This window comes from Mytilus trossulus, chromosome 10 (assembly GCF_036588685.1).
Source record: "Mytilus trossulus isolate FHL-02 chromosome 10, PNRI_Mtr1.1.1.hap1, whole genome shotgun sequence".
Lineage (NCBI taxonomy): Eukaryota > Metazoa > Mollusca > Bivalvia > Mytilida > Mytilidae > Mytilus > Mytilus trossulus.
The window spans coordinates 20660573-20688300 of NC_086382.1; the positions used below are offsets into that span (position 1 = coordinate 20660573).

Here is a 27728-nt window from a genome sequence, read left to right on the forward strand (position 1 = left end):
TTCCGGTTAAAAATTGTAATCCAATAATGAAATATATACCTTATATTCCTGCAACATTGCAGTTGCCTTTGATAAATCTAATTCAAAATCCTCTTTCAAATCACTTCCTGCTTTCTTAAGCTTGTCTGTAATAAATAAATAAACACAATGCAAAAGATATCATCTTGCATGTCTTGAGTGGTTTCTGAGAAGCACTCACAAGTACATGTATTTGGGATTTGAAGGAAAGACTTGAGGAAACGACTCTTGAATAATATGTAATAGAGCGATTTACTTAGTTTTAAATACCAGCTGCCTGTCCATGCATCCAAGATAAAATTTCAACTTTTGGACAGGACATGTTACCCTTTATGAATATTTTCATATAGTTTATAATCAAACAGGGCTGTTCCATTTTAAAATATGAAGTAGCAAAGGAAGGCACTTACAAATATTCAATGAAATTTATATTCAATTATTACGGTACAGTGGAGGATCCAGGGGGAGGGTTCCAGGGGTTGGACCCCCCTTTTTTTGGACGATCAATGCATTTGAATGGGGACATATAGTTGGACCCCCCCTTTTTTCAAATGGCTGGATCCGCCACTGGAGTATATTCTTAACTCTTCATGATTCAAAGAGATAAAAAACAACAGTCAACAAAGTAATTGTTTTAGTTAAAAACATGATTAAGAACACTCTCATACTTAAATATACTTTTTAAGTACTATATATGGTTTATAATCAATCAACCAGGGCTGTTCTATTTTAATATATTAGGTAGCAAAGGAAGGCACTGACTTACACATATTCAATGAAATTTATACACAATTATAAGAGTATATTCTTAACTCTTCATAATTCAAAAAAAGGTGTATACAATACACATCACATTAAATAAATACATCTTATCAGATTGAAAATATTATTAATAAATACCAACATTATGAATAACGGCATTAAACTATTAGATCAGGAACTATTTTTTATTGCATAGGATTTTTTTCTGGTCAAAAAGGCCGACTTAAAAGCAGCTACATAGGTAAAATTCCTACGGAATCTTCCAAAAAATATATTGACCTAGCAACATGTGCAAAAATCTGTGCTTTCAGAAACCATACATTAATATTGTTTCCTTGTGCATTGATATTCTTTAGGTTTACATCCCATGACTAAGGGTACATTCTGTCACAAGTAACATCAAGGTCAACTATCAAAAGAAGAGCTGTTGAAAATGGTCAGACCTGTCAGACATTTTTGGCAGCAACTACAAGGCTCCAGCAGCTGACACACTTTTTGCATTCTAATAGCTATAAATTAATCAATTATTCAAGGTCAGACAAAAAAAAATATAGAAACAGCAAGAATGACTGTCTGGCCAAAAAAATTCTTCAAAACCTATATGAGCTATGGTCAAAAGGATCTGTCATGGAAAAATTAAGAAAAACTCTAGAAATCAACTTCTTTTAAAAATATAAAAATAATTAGTTTTAAGTCTTTCTGAACAGCAGAAACACAATCATTTTCTTCTTGGCCTAAAAGTTTGGACACATCAAATTTTCTGTTAACAAATTATTCCAAAAAAGTGAGAAATTTTACTTTATTATTTGATATGAACATTATTTCTTATTTCAGTTAACATGGTTAATCAACATAAACATATTAAAATTCAGAACATTTCATAAACTAACAACTGAAATACACATCCATACATCTGCAAACTACTTTTGACAAGAACCCTTCTCCTTTAAGGAAAATCTATCAAACCTTATCTGACACTTGAATGTGTAATAAAAGGTGGTCTTTTGTATATTTGATTAAACAGGTAAAAACAATTAAAATGTCTAACTGTAGATTGCAGATGTAATTTGGATTTAACATTTGTATAGACAGCAATCTTATCAGGAGTTTTACATTTATTTACATTTTATTTCGCTGGCATAAAAATTGTGTGACTATCCAGCACAACAGTTTTGTAGAGAATGAGATTCACCTGAGACAGATACTCACATTTATAACTGTAAGATAATTTAAATAAAAAGACAAATTCATGGCCTAAGTTTGCTGTCTATGTCAGCTAGATGTCAATAAGTAAATACATCACACTTTTGACAAAATTATGCTCATAAATTTGCATTCAGCCTGACCTTTGCCAAAAGTGTGAAGTATTTACTTGTTGCAATCTAGCTTAAACATCAAAATATGATGATAAACTAAAAGGTCATTTAAATCAAAACTGTTACCTCTTGTAAACTTCACAAGGCTGCTTATGTGTAATTCGAATGGTTTTATACATTTCTTTTTTACCTTCATCCTAAGTTTACAAATAAATCTTATGCATAATGTAGGACAGTATTAAAGAATTATCAACTCAAATAGTTCTCCCCTGTCCTACTTTCACTAAAATTGTTCTGAGTGACTGAAATATTTTTCAGATATTTTTTTCTTCAAAATACAGTTATAAACAAACAAGAAAATTTGTGAGAAGTGTTCATTTTATAGGTACTAAGAAGTATATATATTCTTTATTCTCTATATATATAAATGTGAAAATCCATTTCTTCCAGATAAAGCAATATAGAAGCATTAAGCACGATTAGATTATCAGTTTCTTGCAGAAAGCAAATTTGGACACTTTTTATAGTTAAATTGTAGTGTAGTATTTAAATACAACTGAAACAATCTTGCAAGTCAGTGATGTACTTCTAAATTCACATGAAAAGCATTATATCATATTGTTTAAAAGTTTATCATGCTTTGCTTTTATGCACTTTTCTGGCAACCATCCAATTACTTTAACTTGACTTAATATTTTGGCGACGTTTTAATTTCCTGAATTCAATGTTCAATCCTGTTAGGTTCTATTTTCATTTTTTGTGTTCAAGATAATGCATTTGCATTACAAATGAAATATACGCAAGGTGATATATTCACGAGTTTTTCTTAATCCTGAAATGAGCAAAAATAAAACACACACGAAAATTTCTTATTTTACAGTATGCTTTCATTCACTCTTTTCAGGATACTGGTTTTGTAAGAGTTATCTCTAATATCAGCAGGTATCTCAATATAGCTGATAAAGGGAAAATTGTGAATTTATTTTTCAAAATTTATTTTCTGTCACCAATATATTATGAACATCAATGTTTTCCATTATTTTTTTTTCAAAAAGAATAATGTGTGTTTCCAGTCACCCTACCGACTTGAAAAAAATGTGCCTACCTGAAACATTTTTTCAGCCAAAAAATCATTTTTCAATTTTTTTTAAGTGTAAAATAAAAGTTTGACAAAATTTGATTATCATGGATTTCTAACTCTATTTTAATGTAAAATCCAGAGAAACATGAGTAATATACCAAAACAGGAATGGGTGCAATCATATATCTCTGTCATTCTTTCAAAATAACATCACCTAAATGGAAAACAAAGTTTTGATAAAATAAAAACATCCTCCTACCTACCTACCTGGTTTGAAAACTTTAAGGTAATAGGAAACACACATTTTTTTTTTTGGGGGGGGGGGGGGGGGGGCCTAAGCATTCTAGAACCTGAAAAGAGGGAAATATACATACAGGTTGATCAAAAACAATATTTCAATCTTTTAGCACATTCAAGGGCAAAAACAGCTTGTATTTTTATAATGTGAATCTTAAAGGGCTAACATTTAGACAAAAAATATTATGTAAAATGGCAAAATATATAAAATTTTCAGGAATTGCCAACCCCGATTTTATTCCCACCATGTTACCAGGACCACATATTTAGTTTTGCCTAACATGAAAGCATTATTTGGTCTATTTTGTGGTATGTAAAAATACTGTCTGTCAAATCTTGTTATTTCTTACCTTGAATTGTCGCTCCAAAAGGAGACAGCCAAATGACTATCCATTTTCGCTGGCCACCATGCCCCTCCTCCCAATCCCGTCAATTTGACCCATACTGGCTCTGAAAACATATATTCACATACTTCAAAATCTGCTTTGCCTAACGGCAGCATTATATGACCTTGATAGGTCTTGTCCTGCTAATCATTTTTATCCTGTCAGTTTTTCTCTATATGTATCTGTTGTACCGTTTGAGATATTTCTAAACCAGAGGCTCCAAGAAGCTATTATCGCTCACCTACTCATCTTCAATTGCCTATCATTTAGTAAATATAATGATTTCTAATCATATTAGCATGTATTCATGTTTATTGTATTAGTAACTGATGCCTGCATTTATATATAAATGCACTGAGACCTTGCAGAAATTATGCATTTTTATTAAAGCCTGGAGATGTTTTATAAGCTTTGTGCAAGATTGAACAATGAAATGTATATTTTCTGCAAGGTAACTAATCATACAATACTACACATAAATAGAGGTGTCTTCTACCCATAAAATGAAAATGCTAATATGATGGCAAATCACAGTAGTTAATAATAGGTGATTGGAAAAAATATAATATTCGACTCTGAAAACATGGCTATCATTTTTAATGGCCAGGTGAGCTAAAAGCTGCAGTTTAGACCCCCCCCCCCCCCCCCATGTTATATTTTTAGCCCTGGCAGCCATGTTGGTGGGATGACCAGGATTAAAATCATAAACTTTAGAAAAAATACCCGATAGATCACTAATATCAAGTCAGCTTTAATTATGCTCAGTGGTTTCAGGAGAAGATTTTTGAAAAATGTGAACATTGACACAAAGCAATGATAGTTCATGTGGTCCTTCAGCATGTTCAGGGTGAGCTGAAAAGCTCAAATACAGTAAAAAACTCAAATAAAATATTACCCACCTATAAATTTTCGTCTCAGATAAGATGAACAAATATTCTAAAAATTACACTGTAATTGAATATATTGTTTGAAATTATGACAGAGAATATTCCAAAGCTCTAAATAATACAAAATGTAGGTCCTATTTTGTTTAAATACAGTTATTTTTTTTTCAAAGTACTAGGCAGTAATATTGGAGAAAATATTAAAGGCAGACTTCCGCAAAACAGATATTGTAAAAAAGGTTATTGCCTATTAGATACTGTAAACTGGGAATTATTCCTGCTGTCTTTATTTTTCAGTTTGTCGACTGGATTTTACATGTTAGTTTGCAGTTTTAAATTCGCGATGCAATGTCATGTTCCAGAGAACCAAATGATAGAAATAGGTTTTTGTGCAGTTTTATTTTCACATTAGCATTGTTGACGCAAAAATCACAAAAATAAAACTGCCACTTTCCCGGTTTACAGTATGCAAATACAAATGTAAATACAGTTACACACAAGCTTTTTGTCAACTACAGCCTTCTGATAGTATCTTTGTAGAAATAGGACTTACTTTGTATTTTTTCATCATCTTCACCTTTACTGGCTTTAGTCTTACTCCTCATGCTCCTCCTCCTTATTTCACTACTCATGTTGCTAAAATAAAATAAGAGTACGATATACAAATCTAAAGATTAACCAGACAAACAATTCTTATTTAAACTTGCCATGTCACATTTTTATTAGTTACATGTATTTTATTCAACACTGTTCAACTCTTACTTTCATTTTTTTAGTTACACATATTTCCATAGACAGGATAGAGTAACGAGAATGACTAAAAAAGAAAAAAAATAGTAAATCAGTAATACCTCATGCAATTTAGTCTAAAATGTCTTACATACATGTACCATTATTTTGTTGAATTTGATAGATACCCAATAATGTGTCATAAAATTCAACCTTAATACCATAACATTACAATTATTCTCTAGATATTCATTGTTACATTGACAAAAATGTAGTGTCTGTATTAAATCTCAATTCACCAAAAATTCTAAGATGCCTTATGAAATTTTTTTAGGGGAATTTATTCTTGAATTATATAATTATGGTACTATAAATCAAAAAAAATAAAATGTAGTTACAATAATTATGACTATCTGTAGTAAATTTCATTTTTTCCAAAATATGACACATCAAATCCCTACCCGATTGTGTTTTCGCCAACATGCATGTAACCACTTCATGTGTGGACATGTACATGTAACCACTTCATATTTGGACATTTAACTACCTAAAACATGGACATTAAACCACCTACTACACGGACATGCATGTAACAACTTCATATGTGGACATGTAACCACTTCAGACATGGACATTTAACCACCTCAAACACGGACATGCATGTAACCACTTCATATGTGGACATGTAACCACTTCACACATGGACATTTAACCACCTCAAACACGGACATGCATGTAACCACTTCATATGTGGACATGTAACCACTTCAGACATCACATTATACGGCCTATGGCAAATTGGCAAGGTGAGCAACAGTTTGCTTCTGTAATTTAAAAAAAAAAAAACGCTTATGCAACAATAAAGTGTGCAAATGAAATGCACCATTTGCCTTCATTGCCTACTAAAACAATAATTTTACTTTTTCTTATTCGTAGTTTGAAAGTCAAGATAGTATTAATGCTTTTTTTAGTGTGTACTGTTGTCACGTGTACATTTACTCAACCCCTCTTTAAATTTCTAGATTTATACTCACATTTACAGTTTTTCAAAGATTCACCACCCCACCAATGACTGGTTTTGGTAGTTATTCAGAAAATGATGAGTAAAATGTTTGTTTTTTGATTCCAGGAAATGTTTTAAAGAAAAATATGATTCGATTGAATAAAGTAATAAATGATTTTTACCACAAACAGAACTTAATTTATAATTTTTCAGAGTACAAAAATCAAAAGCCGAAATGAAATCTTCATAATTTACAAAACTAAAAAAAACCAGAGGAAAAGAATTCATGACACAAAATAAATAAGAAACACACTAGAAAGAAAAAAAATGGTGGGGTGATTCTTTCTCTGCAATAGAAAAAAAATATTGGATATTTTTGGTTTGTTGTTAATCAAATGATTAAGTAATTAACACATGATTAAACTTTGAGCTCTCTAAGAGACTAAATCGCTCACCTGAAAAATCATGGCATTCAAATTAAAAGTGCCGAGTAATCGTGAGCTTATATTAGCGGCCATTTTGAAAATGGTCAACTAGTTTTTGATGTCACAATTCAACTCCCTATATCATCATGTTTCCTATATTAACCAAATATATATTTTACTCAAACACATCCGTGACACCAGCACACAAATTTCGGTAACAACCCATTTTTTTCCTGGATCAGACATTTCAATAATTAAACAATGAACACTGTAAAACTGAAAATAATGCAACCGCAAAAGCTTATTTGCAACCACAATTCCGTAAAAAAACATGGATATTCTTTAAGTAAACAGAGCATCATTATCACCAAATATTAAAAACAGGTACTTTGAATTTTGATATTATAGATATACCAGGATTAAACATTTTGTTTGGTACGTTAGTCAACTCTGGTGAGCACTATTTCTAAATGCGTTATTTAATTCAATATTACTTTTTGAACGGGAAATTATCATTTCAAATGCATGGTGCAGCTTACTATCTGTTAACATCTTAATCGAAAAAGGTTGATCATGCAAGTAGAGGGAGATAAGTAGATTTTGCACTATTTTAATCATAAATAAAAGCTGAGACTGACATAGGCCAGGAAAAACCAGTCCAATAAAAACTCACCTGTTCAATGCACTGTAGCAATGGGACTGTATGCCACAAAAGAAAAAAAGTTATCCACACAAAATGTCATACATTCATGGAATTCCTCTTTTGAACAAAAAAATAAAAGTCCAACATTGGAGCTATTGCTTATAGTAAAGTTATGGAACACTACATCCAAATGATTATCCACACAGAAACCCTTGGCTTGATCAAATTCAGGATAACAAAAAAAAGGAAATTAAACCATCTGTATATGCTGCCATCTTTACTCAAACAAAAACTTCACAATGAGGCTACATGGTTTAAATTTTAATAATGCACCTAAGCACATGGACAAAAGTACCATCTAAGTACACAGACAAAAGTACCTCCAAAGAACATGGACAAAGCTAGCTACTCAAAATCTTAATGCTTCAATGTTACATGTAGCTATGTCACCTTTTATACTATGCTTCTTCCCCTCTTTTCAAGACATTTTTCTTGAATTTGACACCAGTGAACACCTTCATATATATACCACAACCTATGACAAACAGTCAGGATGATTTTAATTTTGAAATAACAAGCACTGGAAGTGCATGAGGTATTAAAAAGTTCTCTTTCTATTAAATAACCTGCTACACACTGTAAAAATAATGTTTCAACCTCTTTTCTAAAGAAAATGAATTGTTTATGTCTGAATTTCTTTAATTATCAGTAAAAAAATTACGTTTCATCAACTTGGTAAAAATTGAAAATGTCGGATGAAAGCGAGTATCGTAAACAGGGCAACTTATTTTCCCTTTTGGGGGTCGGGGAAAGCTAAGTGACGGTCGGGAAAGCAACTTCTTTGCCCTAGTCGGTTGGTAGCGTGAGCCCTGAATATACCAAACGGTAGTCCGGTGCCCCCCTAAAATCTAGGAGGACTACCAAAACATGGTTAATCAGTAGTCCTGTGGACCACCTGGAAATTTGTATATGGTCTGGCTATTTCAATGCTAAAAATTGGCATAAAAGTCCTCCCAATTATGTTTACATTTTTCAAAGACAGTGATGGCATTTGGAAGAACGTAAATTTTATATTGTTATTATGAAAGCAGTGATCTGGAAGGTTTTTTTCACTATGGGCCCAGGGCCCCTCAAAAATAAATTCAATGGGCCATTTTTAAAAATAATGGGCCATGTTGTCAAATGAGTGGGCCATTTGAATTGACTTCGGTAAAAACATAAAAAGTATCATTATTTTTCTATGTTTTGGAAAAGAGGTGTTGGTACTTACCTTTATGATTTTAAATAATATCATGGATATTGTTCCTGTGATTCTGTAATTTCAATGAATATACAATAACTTCTTCCAAAACGGACAATATTAAAGATAACCTTTATTTACAATGTTTTAACTGTTACTGTTGCCTTGGCTTGTTCATGTTTTTTTAAACCTTAAATTTGGGTCTTCGTCGATACCATACTCATTCCAGACGTTCCGTATTAGAGGACATTTCAGGAACGTCCTCTGCACTTCTTGTATTATTATTATTACTTCATCACGATGACAAGAATAACAGTAGAGAGTACCATTAATTGATAGAACAAAACAATAATTCGCTGAAGTCATGTTTACAAAATGTCAAAACGAGCCAAAGACCAAAAAATGACAAGGACAGTTAAGTGCCTTTTATGAAGACAAAAACTATATTCATAAAAACGCTTCAGGGGTTTTCAATCGAAATAATAGCATGCTTAACTAAATTAAAAGATTATTATTAGAGTTAAATATCGTCTGTTTTAGCCAAATTTCACAAATGTAAAGTTGTTTATAAAAAATTATATCATGAATGATGGTTAATTACGTTTTTTGGGTTATCAGTTAAACCGCATGGTTCTATTATTACCATAAGAAAACACCCGAGACGTTTAACCGCATGGTTCTATTACCATAGGAAAACGTCGGAGACGTCCTGAAAATATATAGGTGCTCCTATGATTGGAGGAACATTATACAGTTGTGCACACACACATGGCGGCATGGAACACTATCGGAAATCTATTTGACGATAACTAAACGTTTCGAAACGATGTGAAAAATATCGTGCGCCACGTTGGCGCTTACATTTGTCACTCTATGCGCCATTTCTGGTGAATATGCGCTATAGGCGCAGGGCGCACGTCCTTCCCGATCACTGTGAAAGCACTTTTGAGATCCAGATTTCTGATCAGAATCTTCACAGTGTTTGTAACACATGGGATTTTAATGTAAAATGAAAATGTCTGATAACCAAAATGTGACAAAATGAAAATGTCTGATAACCAAAATGTGAAGAAACTGCAGAAAAGGTCAGCAATAAAAACATAGGTGTCAGAGTTAAAAAAAAAAACCTTCCCAAATTTGGATAAAAAAATTATTACCCCCAAAAAAAGAAACAGGAAGAGGTAGTTTGAAAAAAAAGCCAACAATATTTTTTAGTGGCTTTCTTATTAAAAAAAACCCCATATATGCATGTCTTTCAAAATGGTATTAAAGGCATTTTGTTTTAGCAACATATCCACTGAATTGCTTTCAACAGTGATGATGAAGTTGACCTCTAGTTCACAAACAAAGACATTGTATCACTACAAGAAAAATCTTAAAAACTGTTTGAAGAATTAATGAAAACTTTGACTTATTTTTATCGTTTTTTTTTCTAGATAATCCTGGAATAGAAGGTCAAATAACTCCACCTAACAAGGCCTTAGAAATTGTCTCAGATTGCAGATTTTGCATTTCATTTTTCAAAATTTTCTGACGGTAAAAGTTCAGGAGTAATAAAATTTATTCACTGAGTGTCAATTCTAATTTATCTGAAAAAAAAAAAAAATATTTTCAAAACTCAAATGAACATTTGTGTGCTATTGAGGTGCTCAGATGGCAGGAAATTGCATCTTATTTCGAAGTACACAATGAATATTCAAACATAAATAGGTACGTCATATCCTAGAAGGCAGGGACTTGGTACAATGTACACAAACTCGCAAACTATGGTCAACAAAAAGCTCATAACAAATTGTTTTGTGCATTTTTTAGTTCATTTTATGAGCTTAGCTCATAAAATTATGTCAGCTCATAAATATTGACTGGACAAAAGTTTTAGCTCATAAATCCCATTTGAGAAAAAACAATAGCTCAAAAAATGGACTATTTTTCCTTTTTAAAATATATATATATATAGAACAATTATCCAACCACACAGAATAATCATGAAAAAATGTTAAACATCAATACCAGTTCATGTACCTGTCTATGCTTTATAAATGGTCCACAATGTCAACACTCAAATTCTATATTGTTATCAATGCAGAATTCTGTAACTTTTTCTGCTTCTAACAAAACAGTAAAAGAAAACCCAAATAAGATATTGCCATTTTTAAATGCTGTTATAAGTTTGCAATCTATATTTGAAGTCAGGACAAAAACCAGGAGTGTTCTCAAGACCTGATAATGTTTTAGGTAGAGAATAAACATTTTACAAATTCTGTAATGCACTTCTTTCGGCCATTTTTAAGGAAATCAGGTGGTTTTGCTATGAACTATGGGATATAACACAAAAAACCTCATAAAAATGAACAAATATTTCCAAGAACATGCAGTTAAACAAATATTGACTAGATTAAATTATTAGTTCGAAAAATACTAATAGCGCCCTCTTACAATATCAATAACAAACATAGCGGAACGTATAAGAAATGTATATATAAATACATTTTTTTTAGTTGGCGGCTAATTTTAGTCAATCTGGCTATGGGGAAACAAACTTAATTTTAATTTAGGCACTACCATCACAGCCATCATCTGTAAAATGACCAACACTTTGAAAAAAAAAATCTTTAGGACCAGATTAGTAAGCTGATAAATAATAAACTTACAGTTCCACATCATCAATCAAACTATATCTGTTCTAATGTTAACATTCCATGCAGAAAAAAAAATGTCCCATCTAGTCAGTAATTTAACCATTTTCAATGAGTAATACAATCCAATCAAAATGAATATCATTATCAAAACAATTATTGCAGTATTCAGAATAAACAGGATTTCACTTCCGTCAGCCATTTTGATCAGAGGCAATGTGGGAATTGCAATGTACTATGGGAAATAAACTCTTAAAAACTGGACTCATTTATTCTTCTAGAAGCTTCCATATAAAAACAGGACAGCTGCAGCCGTATAGTAATACCAATGTCTTACTCTGTGAAAGGCGAGACAATATAGAACAAAGTTGTATCTCTTACCTTGTTCTCTCTTAAAGGGCTAAAATGTACTTCCTATAATCAAATCCATTAATTTCACTGAAAGAAATAACTGCATCCAATTCAAGAAGATCATAAAAAACAAGGGAGTTGTTCCCATCAAAGTATATTTCTAATACATCAAAGTTGTTGTCAGAACACAGGCTACATATAATTGAGAAATCAAAGTCTGAAAAGAATATGACAATTCCAACAGGTAATTCTGACTCCATATCAACCATGTGGTTTTCAGTATCTTCTCATTTTGAAAATTGCATTGTGGGATAACAGTGTAAATACATGTAAGCTCCTAATACAAGGACAAGTCAACTCACAGACAATGGACATGACACCTAATAAAACATGAACACTCAGCTCCCTTCACAAATCTAAGTGATGGAAATTACTCGTGGAAAGATTGGATGTCAGAGTAGTTTGAATTATTTTGAATTATATTTAGTTTGGTCATAGTGACATTCAATCAGCTATTCTGGGTCAGGTATATATGTGGTAGTATGCCATTTGCCATGTAAGTTTTCTTCCATGTCAAAGTGATAAAGGTGTCCAAAAAAAATATATGACAAATGGCATACTACCACATACCTGACCAAGAACAGCTGATTGAATGTCCCTATGACAAAGCTCACATGGTGGCTGCAAAAAGGATGCAGTACCATCTAATGAAATGTATAAGGAATTTCACAGGAAGAAAATTTGCCGCATGTCAGTTCAATGTCCAACATGAAAAGCCCAAGCACGAGTTACGGTACCACATCGCTACACAGTGGCGGATCCAGAACTTTTCCTACCGGGGGGTGGGGGGCCACCGACTGACCTAAGGAGGGGCCTGCTCCAGTCATGCTTCAATGATTCCCTATATAATCAACCAAATTTTTCCCATGAAAGGGGGGGGGCCTGAGGTGGGCTTTGAGATATGGAAGGAGCTCCAGCATCTCCCTCCGGTCAAAAATAAAATATTGCTTGTTCCTCCTCCCACGACCGACTCTGTAAAAGCACCATGACCCAATTTTTTTCCATGCATTATAATTACAAATTTGCATTACCGCATGCCTGATGAACACAACAAATTCCACATAAAATACAGACAAGCAGGGGTTAAGAAATCCACTAGCCCGACACTACAACATTTAGACCTTGGGCAACCAAAACTTGTAACCCAAAATGCCAGACGGACTAGTAACAAAAAATTCTTGACGTTTCTAAAATTGAAAGGGGAAAATCCCCTCATCACTTTTCTATCTTATCCAATCAGATTCAACTACATCATCCGGGATTCCCAGAATTTGAAAGGATTTTGTACAAGTTTTAAAATAGAACAAATAACTCTGGGTGTATCTTGTACTTTCAATATCGATGTAATTTGCAAGCGATAAGGGTCAGTTTTATATGTATATCTTGGTAATGTTTACCTATAGATGTAATACTTTGATTATACCGTCATATAGTGATTTATTTTGACAAATATTGTCGTGAGATTCAACTTGTTTACATCTACCATGACACCGTTTTGTACTTTCACTTTGCGATCTCATATTATTATTTGATTAAGTTAACACTTTATCAATGCAGGTAAATTGCATATTTATCATGTTTGTGCCTCCCTTTTCATTAACATTGTCTTTATTTATGATAGAACAGGGTTTTCATTGATCTCATTTAAGCATTATATCTAATGCGTAAGGTTATGTAAATTACACCCAAGTTCATACGCCGTACCGAGAAAGGAATTTACTGTCCGTTTAAAAATAGCATTATGTAGAAATGTCCTTTTAGTTTTATTTGCTTTTAAATATAATTTGGTCAAGACGGACAAAATAAGGACAACTCAATAACGAGTCTTTATTTAATAATAACGAAATCTGTGTGTCTTTCTAAACGTTACTAGCCAAAAGACGTAAGAGACGTTGCTTTTGATTGGACGATTAGATGTTTACTCTAACGTCATAGTAAGTGCCAAAAGACATAAATAGGAGCCTGTAGACAGACATGTCATTCAAAATCAAGTCTTTCAGCTGTCAACTACAATTTATATTGACCACCCGATTTATTGTTTTATTTGTTGAAAGATGAATGTGTATTTGATGTTTATTATATTGAAAGAAGAACCGAGTCAAAATACGACTGAAATAAATACTATTGTTATGTATTACAAATCTTAGTGTTTCTTCATGCTGCTGTTGAGTTAAGCAATGATTCCACTCCTCCTGAACGAGTTAAACAGTTTTATAGTAACCCTAGGTTTGTTACAGTACAATGCCGTGAATGGATAAAAATTGTTAAGTTTATAGAATTCACTGTTCTTGCAGCAAACTCTGAATTTGTAAGGCATACTAGGGCTAGCAGGTCAGTTTTGTTGGGCTAGTAGTTCTTTCAACAGGGCTAGTAAAATCTGCAACCAATTAGCCTTGGGCTAGTGAGCTATAACAAAATTTCTTAACCCCTGACAAGTAAACTCAGTCAATGGACATGACACCTCGTAAACCATGGACACTTAGTTAATTAAATACATAAACTTGAGAATAAACCAATGTATGAACACAACAAATTCCACATAAAATACGGACAAGTAACACTGGCAGACCCATTTGGAAAATCACCGCGATTTTTGTAAAATATTCGGTGTTTTTTGGCCAATCTCCGCGGAACGGATAAAAAATAGAGGTTCATCGTAGATTTTCCGTTTTACAGAATATTTTGCGGTTCTCCGGAGATTTTCCGTGTCTCAGGGAATTATCCGTTTGTCCGATAAAACGGGTGTGTATTGAGTCATTGATAGAACCAGTGATGCGTGAGCGACGGTTATTAAAAGGTCGGTTGTATAATCCGTTATGCGTGAGCGACGTTCAATCATTAATTGATCGTTGTATTATCCGTTAAGTGTGAGGGACGGTTGTATTGTGGTACAGATTGTAATATATGTAGAAGTTTACAGATCTATCATTAATCGATTGAGATATACGGAATTTTCAAAAATTTATCACATAATGTTTCTGTAAATTTAGAGAGAAACAGATTATATATTTCTCGGGGTTAAAGGTTTACTTTTATGATTGAAAAATACATGTGTATGTCTGAGGCCGAAGATCATTTAAACTTCATTGGCAAATAGGAATTTTTAAAACGATCTTGATCACCTGCTGATCCATTAATCTTTCAGAATGAAATGCACATTTATACCTCTTGGGGTTGAAGGCATATATTAGCAACATTAACAATATGCTACGATGAGATAATGACAAGTTGCGAATTTTAGTCCGAATGTGTATATATATGAGCATATGGACATACATTCATCTTTATAATTAATCAGTTCATCTGTCATTTGTTTTATTAAATTACTTTTCAATTGTGGTATAAATACAATTTAATCATTGTGTAAGACGATTTGAGAATAATGCTTTCATCGTAAATACTTCAGAAATTATAATTGATTCAAGAACCGTTTATTGGAACAAAAATAAAATGAACGGCCTATAGGAAGTTCTAACCTTAGTTGATATCAGGGGTCAATTGGTATAGCAGTATGTAACGTAATACAACGATCGTCGATGCATAATATGCATATGTAAGTATACAGTATGCATGCAACTGGATTTCGACAACTCGTGGGTTGTCTTTTAGACAAAGAAGTTCCATTTTAAAGATATGAAAGTACGTCAATGCACGTCTTGTAAACTAATCTGTTACTTTTTGAAATATAAATAAGTTATATTTAAAAGATTGGATGGTTATTTCACACGTATTAAAGTTCTTCTGTCATCATTACTGTTTTTCGATTATTTTTTGAGAGTTCGATCTTAAGACATTTATGGAATATTTGCCACTGGAAGTTAAACAACCAACAATCAATTATCTTATTACAAAATTTAAAATATGCCTGAGCGATAATATTCTTTTAAATTTTAATGTGAAAGACAGTTTCTCCATTTATAAGAAGGCACTTCCAGGTCTAATTTTAAGTGTATCTACATTCCGGGACTGAGATTTATTTACTATACTAGCAAAAAAGAAAAGAAAAGAAAAGAAATGATGATACGTGTTTTTTTTTTAATAATTAAATAATTGACGTTAAAAATATATGTAATTAACTTGATCTAAAACTTGACCTCGCTCATGATAGAGAATGTTAAAAATCAATTGTGTCGACTGCACGGGATTTTCCAACGGCGGGAAATACCCTGTAACTATAAACACAGGTGATGTTATATACTGACCGATTGTGGAATGTCAATTCAGGGTTAAAGTGATGTGTAATGATTGACATTATCGTGCGCTTGAAAGTTGAGGCTCTAGTAGGTTCATTTCAATTGATAATCGAAAATCTAAAATCATTTTTTTTTTCTCAAATCAACGATGAAGTTTTGGATATTATGGAAGGGAATTTTTTAAAGACAACGGAGGTACCTTAAAAGTCTATAGGAAAATATACAAATAAAATAATATAAAACAATTTCGAAGGTCACAACTTGTATCTTATAAATCAATGATAAAGCGACTTCATCAATATTAACAGTTATAAGATTGCAATCAGATGACTTTTAATTTTGTTTGTGTTTCAGGACTGGGAGTGTATACGATTACCTTATATTACATTGTATTTACAAATGTTTGTTTATATTGCTTGACCCTTATGGGTGTAATTTTGTAATAAAGATTAAAAATATATACTTAGGATGTTCCATTCTCAGCATTGTTTCTTGTCTGTCTGTTCGTTTGTTCGTTCGTCCGTCTGTCCCGCGTCAGGTTGAAGTTTTTGGTCGAGGTAGTGTTTGATGAAGTTGATATTCAATCAATTTTAAACTTAGTACACATGTTCACAATGATATGATCTTTCTAAATTTAATGCCAAATTAGAATTACCTCATTCCGTCAGTCCACTCAGGGACTTTCTAGTCCCTGGTCTGTTAAACATAGAAAATGATAGTGCGGATTGGGCATCCGTGTATACTAGTGACACATTCATTTTTTTAATTTATAAAACTTGTTCTCAGTGGCAGATCCAGATTTTTTTATATATAAGGAGAGGGAAGACTAACTGAGGCCAAAATAAAAAATAGGTTTGTTTGCCCAAACGCTACATAACGAGAAAAAAAATGCCTACTCAAATTCTTTTATTGTCCTGATTTGAAGAAGTTTTTTTTTAATCAAATAGGCATGAAGACTTACTAACATCTGATACTTCAATTTCTTTTTTTGAAATAAAAAAAAGAAAATGCCTACCTACCTACCCACTGTCTCAACCTTTGGGTAGGGTTTGGGCAAACCAAAATATTTTTAAGTGTGGCCTGATAATGTCATGAGAGGACCAGCTCCAATCATTCTCAAGTGATTCCCTACATAATCAATATTTATTTTTCAACAAAAGGGGCGGACACCGTGTCATTCCCCCTTTATAGCCGACTGAGAAACTCAAAGGGCTGTTTAGGCAGTCAATGTCGTCAATAACTCCGTGTAAACCCTCACACGCGATGTTTACAAAATTATTTAATTGTTTCAAAAAATAAATTTGTTGTATTACCTCTTTTAACAAAATAATATTTAGTTAGCTTTATTTGCGCCTTTTCAAAGTCCAAGCATTGAACATTGCAAACACATATAGATATTTTCAAATGAATTAGAAAATATCTTCCCAAATCGACAGAACGTACACAGAGATATTTGCCACTGGTCTTTACCCAGTTAACGATTCACTCTTAAATGCATTTCTCAAAAAACGATGGGAAACAGAAAAAAAAAAACAGACTATATCTTTTGGATAAACAGCCAGGGACATTTCCAGACATGAATATAACTGCATGGACCATCGCTTACAAGTTTTGTGACAGAACAGACTTACAACTTTACTATAGTACATGTACAGTGCTTAGAATTGTCTCATAATTTTACTCCAGTTTACATAGTGCATTCTTTTATGTTTTATGATAACAGAACTGTGTTTTATCAAGGTTTATCATAACTTCTATGGTTTTATGATAACTGATTTCTGAGGAATATGTTTAATAATGCAAACTTTATTTAAAGATACGTTTTTTTCCAATAGGCGCTAAAGAAAAGCACCATATGAATATTCATGAACCTACAACGATTGCTCAAAATCGTTATTTAAAAATCCTGTTTGTGAGATGTAGATTCATTTCAATACCGAAATTTCGTCTATATATTAAGTTTCACAAGTGTATAACACGGACAAGCTATCAGAAGGTACATTACTCCCATTTTGTTTTGGTGTGAACCATCGATGTTTACAGCAATATCAAAGAATAAGATGATGATGGTAGAAAGAACTATGGGCGTCATGTGGCAAATATTACATGCATATCGGACCATGAGTTGTCAATCTGTATGAAAAGATTTCCAATACAACCATATTATTGAGAAGGAATGTTTACATGCTATACTCTCGTACTAGTATTGCAGGGTTCTTGTGTCGTTCACCTTAAACACACATCTTTTTAACAATGTATAAAAAAAAGACAGAACCAATTTAATGTCATATATCCCTATTTTTTAATATAACTATAACAAGAATACCCCTATTTAGCGGACAAACTGTTTATTCTTTTTTCTGTTATTGAATATTGAATACCAAGAAGGAAAAAAAATCCCGAAATTAATTTGAAACTTTGATACTCAATAGTTTTCCAGCAAAATATTCACATCCCTTGGGGATAATTAGTGTTTGTCCAGTGGCATATATAACATGCATGTCGGAACAGGAAATTTGGCATAATGTACTTTCAGAACCATGTTCACATCATTATACATTATAGCCAACAATTGTGATGACGAACTCCTTCCTTTGTTCGAGAACAATCTTGTTGAAATAGAAATCTGTGATTTTACTATGTCCATAACTTCGATGAACCCAAAGCAAGTTAAATATCGACCTGTATTTAATTCAAATAAGTTCTCTTCTTCTTCTTCGTCCATCGACATCCCATGATAACATACTGTTGTCATACGAGGACTAGTTTATTTACAAAACTTTTAACCCAAATAAACAAAATGTATGTTTCTTTCTTATGTTCAATGTAAAAATGTATATTATTTTGAATTGCAACTATCTATAGTTCCTTAACTTTCTATCAAGGCGTATAAAAGAATGGTCGATTAGTGCGTATATTTTTGTTAAATCAACATTTCTTGTATGTTTCAAACTGTCCTTCACTTTTGAGAACGAGTACTTTCATTTCCCCAAATTTACCCTAAAAAATGTGAAAACAGATTTTTATTTTATCAAATCTTTTTTTTGGGGGGAACTATTTAGATTTTTATAAACAATATTCTTTACACCAGAAATGTAATTTATAAACAAGCTTATGCGTTTAGTAATGACTAGTATATCAGACACGCAAGACAGAGATTTATACTACATGTACTATACACCTGATAGTTCAAAATGGAAAGTTTCAAGTTATCGGTCGTATACACTGATCAATACCCTTAGAAGTGAAGCGATGCATGAACTTGCAAGTCCGACAGGAAATCGCTTGAATACCTGAACGTGTCACCTCACAATACATTTGGGAGTAATACCTTTAGCCATGCTGGTGATCAGACAAGGGAAGGTACGAATTTATTAAAATAAGTTTATTACATAAAAGAATTATGAACAAATTAGATTTTCGAAAACAATTTTCACGGAACACTTATTTACGCTCATTTATGACTTTGAACTATGACTTTTTTACCAATTCCCATATAAACAGTTAAAAACGACAGACCTTGGTTACTTTTAAAAAAAAACCCACCATTTTCCGTATCAAGTTAGTTAGTCGGACAATACAACCGTACGATTGACACGATATCGACACGCGATTACGACTACATAAGGCTACTATGGTTTTGGTCCTTTGTGGTTCATAGACATGGCGACACGCAAATAATTGATACTCTAAATTTAAAATCGATGGTGATCTCTTGTCCAGCAGAATAAAACTTTAATACCTATGATTTTTAGCATTTTTATACAGAATGCAGGACACAGATCCTCCTTTGCTGGAAAAGAAAATTGGTTGATTATAGAGGGAATAACTGAAGCGGCCGCCCCGCCCCCTCTTATGCATTTAGTGCATATGAAATTTTCTGGATCCGCCACTGGTGTGCTAGCTAATAAATTATCTATTTTCACTTCTTTACATTCTTAGCCCGTCTGTGTGAAATGCTCTGAGCTTCATCAGGGCCACGCGCGGAGAAATAGCTGGTATCCCTCGATCGTTTAATAAATTGAATATTCATGTGTGCCTAAATGGTCATAAATATATTTCATTTTACAAATTAAATGATTATTCATCAACCTATGATCACCTATGGTCCGGTAATAACTTTTATTTTTTTTATTTTCTTTTTGTTTCAATTACAATTTGCCGTTCGTTTTTTGAAAAAAAATTACACGGCTAATCATTTTAAGACAAAACCTCGGACCAAACACTTCGACTAAGCTATTATACTGACTTAACTTGGAAAAATAAACCCAGATAAATGAGATTTCTATGGAATTTTTAATTCACCAGTTAATCAGAAATGTCCATCTTTTATATTTCTTTTGCATTTGATGTTGGTTTATATAAAACAAGTGAAACTGCGAGCTACTGCTCACTGATGATACCCCCGCCGCAAGTGGATAATATTAATTGTGTAAAAATATGCACGTGTTCGGTAAACAGGAAGTTTTCGAGTGATAAATCTGAAAACGCATCACACGGTATAGCTGACTTATATTAACCCTTAAACCAAATTTCAGAAATCCTTGTATTGTAGTTCCTGAAAAAAATGTGACGAAAAATTTTCAACTTGGCTATCATGTGTAAAATCAAACAAGTGTTCGGTAAACAGGAAGTTGTTGAGTGATGAATCTGAAAACGCGTCACACGGTTTAGCTGACTTATATCAAGCCTGAAACCAAATTTCAGAAATCCTGGTAGTGTAGTTTCTGACAAAAATGTGACGAAAAATATTCATGGGACGGACGAACTGACTGACTGACAGACTGACTGACTGATGGACTGACGGAAGGACAGACAGAGGTTAAACAGTATACCCCCCTTTTTTCAAAGCGGGGGTATAATTAAATATCTTACAATGCAAAGCTAGTTGTTTGCGATGATGCGTAGCTGCATGGTAGATTACTACGTGAATTAGATCATTTTGATTATCTTTGAATTCACTAACACGTGGCTGTTGACACATTACACACAATATACTTAAAATACCTGGGGCAATTTACACTTCTGGTTTATTGTCCCTTTAACCAGCCAGTGTATCTGTGTATGGTGTATTTATCTACCGTGCAAGGGTTGTGTAGCCAGTCAAGGTCGTTAAATGTATCTCTGGCTCCATTGACAGACTACCATAATATATTCGAAAGCGGATCCCGGATTTTGAAAAAAAAGAATGTGGAAGGACGTAAAGACAACATTACAAATTGGACTAGTGTACATGCAACATTCAATCTATTTCTTGTGTGACAGTTTACTGACTGTCAAACCCGTGTTCAATTTATTATTTTGATAGTGCCTTGAAGATAGCTGAGTAAAATAAATATTTTTTTAAACAAGATATATACATGTAGGGAGCTCTATTTTTACCAACCCGCTCATGAACAGATTCATTTTTTCTTATATTTACTTCCTGAATGACACGACTCTAGAAATGTTTGCCACTGGACATCAATTTAAAAATTAAATAGAATCAGACAGTCATGCTCGAGCAAATAACATTGAGAACGGAACTTTATAGCAAGATATATACTATAGTGTATACAGATTGTATTTGAACACATACGAGGGTCTTGAATATTGTCTTATATATATATTATAGTTGTAAGTAATTTTTCTGTAGTCTTCATATTTTTCCCCATTATTCTATATTCTTTGATTTCTTGGTGTCTATTTTATTTACTTTTTTGGCCCTTTGTTGTGCACTTTTTGTCCATATATATTCTCTCTTCTTCTATATAAATCCTATTCAAACCCAAATAAACATACACAATCAAAATGTTCAACTCAAAACCCCTGTTGACTTGTCATCCATGGAGTTTTTCTCAACCGTTGAGAATATAACAAATGCTAAACGAGTCCGTTTAAAAAAAAAGATGTGGTTTGATTGCCAATGAGAAAACTCTCGATAAGAGACCATATGACACAGAAATTAACAACTATACATGTAGGTCACCGTACGGCCTTCAACAATGACCACAGCCCATACTGCATAGTCGGCTATAAAAGGAGAAAAAGTCTAGGAGTCCATTGCTGATATTACATATATATAAGATTAATGTATCACGTATACGTCTGATGCTTAATTGTTGGGGCTCTGCTGGAAGGCAAAATATTTAGCTCTTTACTGACTAGTATTTAACAACTGAAACTAGATAAGTTAAAGTCTAAGTTATGAAATTCAAGGAATCTATACATGCTATAACAGCAAATTTGAACGGAACCAAAACGAAAATTAGTAAAATAATAAGTATACAACTTGCATTTCAGCATTTTAATATTGGTAATTATTAATGATGTAATGCGTAAATAAGTTATCCTACACAGTGGAACAAATGGGAAGCCAAAGTACGTTAATAGATATAGGAAGATGTGGTGTGAGTGCCAATGAGACAACTCTCCATCCAAATAACAATTTAAAAATTAAACCATTATAGGTTAAAGTACGGCCTTCAACACGGAGCCTTGGCTCACACCGAACAACAAGCTATAAAGGGCCCAAAAATTACTAGTGTAAAACCATTCAAACGGGAAAACCAACGGTCTAATCTATATAAACAAAACGAGAAACGAGAAACACGTATATATTACATAAACAAACGACAACTACTGTACATCAGATTCCTGACTTAGGACAGGTGCAAACATTTGCAGCGGGATTAAACGTTTTAATGGGCCCAAACCTTCTCCCTTTTTCTGAAACAATAGCATAACATCACAACATATAAAAACATACGATAAAATATCAATTAGCAGACTTAACTCAATCAAAAAACGTATGATTACACAAAGAACGAATAAATTTGATCAGCGATATCTGAATACAAATGCACAGTTAATTAAATATTAGAGACAAACAGTCATGACCAAAAGGTGTCTGAATTAATCTTCTGCAAAAACAATGTCATTTTGTTTATTTTATCTGGTTAAATCTTCTGACATCAGACTCGGACTTCTTTAGAACTGAATTTTAAATGTGCGTATTGTTGTGCGTTTACTTTTCTACATTGGCTAGAGGTATAGGGGGAGGGTTGAGATCTCATAAACATGTTTAACCCCGCCGCATTTTTGCACCTGTCGCAAGTCAGGAGCCTCTGGTCTTTGTTAGTCTTGTATTATTTTAATTTTAGTCTCTTGTGTACAATTTGGAAATTAGTATGGCGTTCATTATCACTGAACAAGTATATATTTGTTTAGGGGCCAGCTGAAGGACGCCTTCGGGTGCGGGAGTTTCTCGCTACATTGAAGACCTGTTGGTGACCTTCTGCTGCAATTTTTCTATGGTCGGGTTGCTATCTCTTTGACACATTCCCCATTTCCATTTTCAATTTTATTTCAATAAACTGACTTAAATAAAATTCAAGCAAGTTAAACTGTAAGCTTGCCGCCGTTGATACCCCCGCCGAAATATTTCGGTTCACAGGAAGTTGTTGAGAAATGAATCTGAAAACGCACCACACGGTACAACTTACTTGCATAAACTCTGTAACCAAATTGATAGATACGAAAAAGATAGATATGGAAAAAAAAATACTTAAATAAATGTTTAATTTACATGTAATGCATCTTTGTGTAAAAAAACGTTTGAATTGGCTGATCTTTTTATAAAGCATGCTATTTTGACGGTTACGGATTCAGACTCATTAAGGATGCATTTCTTTCTAACACAAACGATGCAAACGGCTAAGCTCGCACATGTTTTGATCATTTCTTTTAAACATACGTTTGCAAATTTTTCAGAAACTTTGACAAACTATGCAAACGCTAAAAATACGTCTACAGTTTGTCGTTTGTTAGTACAAACGCTGCATTTGTTTCTAACTTCAACCTGATTAAACGAAGTATTTGTTTCTACGTTTGTAAAAAAGTCTGGTTACCAACAACATTTGCATGCATTACTGAAAATTCAAACAGGGTCATTAAAGATTTATCAAAAGATGTATTTGTTTCTACTCGTGTAGCGTTTAGAAAACAGTAACACACGCGACGTTTACAAAATTCTTGTTAGAAAGAAATGCGGCCTAAGAAAAATCTTTTTAGAATCACAAGAAGTTCTGATAGGTCGTAAAATAAACTTCCCATCACTTTATTCTTTTCACATGTCAATTTAAAAAAAAAAATTCTCAACGATGTCATAATTGAAAGCACGAGGAAGGCTGACCAAAATGTTCAACTTGCGGCTAGTGATTGACAGGTATGATTATATCTTGGGGCTCTTGTGGGGAGCGTGGTGTCGGACGGAAAAAAGATTTCCAGTATTCATATATATATAAATGTCGATCTGATGTGGAAAATTGTGAGTTTTTTTTAATAGCACAAAGAAAAAGACGTCAGAAGAGTTAGAAGAGTAACAATGTGTAACTATAAACGTATTACTCGTTTATAATCTACGAGACTGATCAGATCGAAGTTTGATAAAAAAACAAAAACAAAAACATTCAATATCAAACCTTCTTGGTTGGAATAAACATGTTCAATGTATACCTGAAAATATGTCTTAATAAATTAACTTGTGTATTTAAATTATCTCTGTTGAATACAATACAATTTATTACATGTATCTATGATATCCTCCATAAATAAATATCTGCACAGGTAAAGTTAAATTCGGATCAACAGATTAATTTACGACCTTCCGCTTGTCCATGTTGTATTGCAAAAATATCACAGCAGGTGTTACTCACAGTAGACAAGTGTCAAATCAGTATGACATTATGTCGGATTACGGCATCTGCAGTAATTAAGACCCTGTTTTTACTGTTTTTACAGGAACTGATTTATCTTAACATGACAATAAAGAAGAATTTTGTAAGGTGAACATATTTGTAGTACTGCAAAGTTACCACGTGCATTTTCCTGTTCATTGGTCACATTTAAATAGATTATTCTTTATTGAACTAAATTCGATATTTAAATTGCAAGTAACTTTAATATCAAAACCACCGATTTTTATTTCTCGACTGAAAAGGGTAATAAGACGGTTATTTTTATCTGACTGTAAACAGTGTATATAATCACAACGATCTATTAATAACCGCTGCTCACAGATAACGGATTATACAACGATCTATTAATAACCGTCGCTCACGCATCACTGGTTCTCTCACTGACTCAATACACACCAGTTTAATCGGACAAACGGATAATTCCCTGAGACACGGAAAATCTCCGGAGAACCGCAAAATATTCTTTAAAACGGAAAATTTACGATAAACCTCTATTAATTATCCGTTCCGCGGAGATTTGCCAAAAATCGCGGTCATTTGCCAAATAGGTCTACCAGTGTAAGCTCACAGTCAATGGACATGACACCTCATAAACCATGGACACTTAGTTAATTAAATACATAAACTTGAGAATAAACCAATGTATGAACATAACAAATTCCACATAAAATACGAACAAGTTAGCTCACAGTCAATGGACATGACACCTCGTAAACCATGGACACTTAGTTAATTAAATACATAAACTTGAGAATAACATAAACTTGAGAATAAACCAATGTATGAACACAACAAATTCCACATAAAATACGGACAAGTAAGCTCAAAGTCAATGGACATGACACCTCCTAAACCATGGACACTTAGTTAATTAAATACATAAACTTGAGAATAAACCAATGTATGAACACAACAAATTCCACATAAAATACGGACAAGTAAGCTCAAAGTCAATGGACATGACACCTCCTAAACCATGGACACTTAGTTAATTAAATACATAAACTTGAGAATAAACCAATGAATGAACACAACAAATTCCACATAAAATACGAACAAGTTAGCTCACAGTCAATGGACATGACACCTCGTAAACCATGGACACTTAGTTAATTAAATACATAAACTTGAGAATAAACCAATGAATATTTAATGAACACAACAAATTCCACATAAAATATGAACAATTGGCTAATCAATCGTGGTATGCAAACAAAGTTTTTTTAGTAAAAAACTTGGTTTAAATTTAGCACTTTGTAAAAAACTCAGTAAAAACAAATTCAAAATTTTACTTAAAAATGTATCAAAACTAATTTTTTAACATATTGGAGCCATCAAAAAGACACTAAATTAAAAAAAATTATCACAGTAAATAGCCTTCATTTTAACTCTAAATTATATGTGAATTGCTATTCTCATTTTACACATTGAGAAACTAAATATTTGCTTAACTGAAACTTATAAAACTTATTTATAGTCTTCACCAGTTCATTGTAACATTATATACTTGAATTGTTCTTTTCTGGGCAGTAAGAGTTATCTTTCGTTCCATATATACAATGTAGGCAACTGACTCTCCTCATAAAAAAAATACATTTGTATTGGTATTTTTATCTGTATTTTTTTTTTCTTTTTTTCATTTACATGTTGTGCTGTTAAATCAATCATCCTTAATCAGAACGATAGTTGTATGTGTGAGTGTATGCGAGTGGGAGAGAAAGGCTTTTTATTTTTACTTTATGTCATTACATGCTTGTTATGAGCCCTATGAGTAGGAAATAAAATATCTTTATCTTTATCTTATCTTTACCTTTAAACACAACATATTCAACATAAAATATGGACAAGTAAGCTCACAGTCAATGGACATGACACCTCATAAAACATGAACACTTAGTTTTCAATACTCAAAATTAAAGATTAATCAGCTTATAAACACAACAAATTCCACATAAACTTCGAACGAGTAAGCTCAGTCAACGGACATCAAGCCTAAAAAAACATGTAAATTTAGCAATGTTTAGTAAACTAAATACTAAGTACTTAAAATTACGAATTAACCTACACAATGTATGTTTGAACACAACAATTCTACCTAAAATATGGACACGTAAACTCACAGTTAATGACAATGGACAGGACACCTCATAAAAATAAATTGCTTCACTGAGCACATCTGGATACAACGGCAGAGGTCAACCCTGAACAGTTGGGGCAAAAAGTGCAATATTCGTGCTTGATCATGTTGATACAGGTCTGAATTTGGATTGTAATTAAATATTCGACACAAACATGTAATACATTTGTACATGTACGTTTCTGACACAGAATAACTGTATAGTTAAAGAACTTAGAATTGGTTATATGATTTGAATTTATATTCAATTTCTTGCTTTTGTGCAATACACTATGCTGTTGCAAATTGACCCCCCCCCCCCCCCCCCTCGAGGTTTAAGCATTGATTTTAAAGTTGGTTGCATGATATTTTCATAAAGACAATTTTTTTTATCACTTCCGGTACTTGTTACTCGAGCGTTCATCTAATCATTCGGCAAAATAAGCTTGTTACTCATTAGAACATGATGAAATTTGCCTGAAGTAAATTGGTTATCCTTATATTGAATATACTGTAATTTAATCAGTTTGTTCTAGGTTAGTCCAAATAATTATGACATCTTGCAAGGCTATATTAATTTTTTTCTTGGACACCTTCCTACGACGTCATAACGCTGAAGTGAAGCCACTTTTTAAGTCTGGACTTTGAGACCCAATTTTGGCATTTTGTAACTATGTAAAATTTATTAGCCGACAATTTAGATTACATGCCAACATTAGGTCTCAAAGTTCCCCACAAAATTCTCTCTATACTTCATAATTATTTGGACTATTTCTTTGTCAGATAAAACTAGCCAGTCAAACATGTACACCAATGGAAGCAGGACAAATTGCCCCACTGGCAAAATGCC

The 27728-nt window shown here is 32.8% G+C and overlaps 1 protein-coding gene across 1 annotated transcript; it reads right to left on the minus strand.

Moving 5' to 3' along the window:
- Window positions 1–6: 6 nt before the first annotated feature.
- Window positions 7–13213, minus strand: LOC134687738 (uncharacterized). Its single transcript, XM_063548195.1, has 5 exons — window positions 12863–13213; window positions 5298–5380; window positions 3825–3924; window positions 2223–2293; window positions 7–125 (listed from the first exon to the last, which is right to left on the minus strand). The coding sequence occupies exons 1-5, from the start codon at window positions 13045–13047 to the stop codon at window positions 7–9; spliced, it is 558 nt and encodes a 185-aa protein (XP_063404265.1). The 5' UTR covers window positions 13048–13213.
- Between the last annotated feature and the right edge of the window lie 14515 nt (window positions 13214–27728).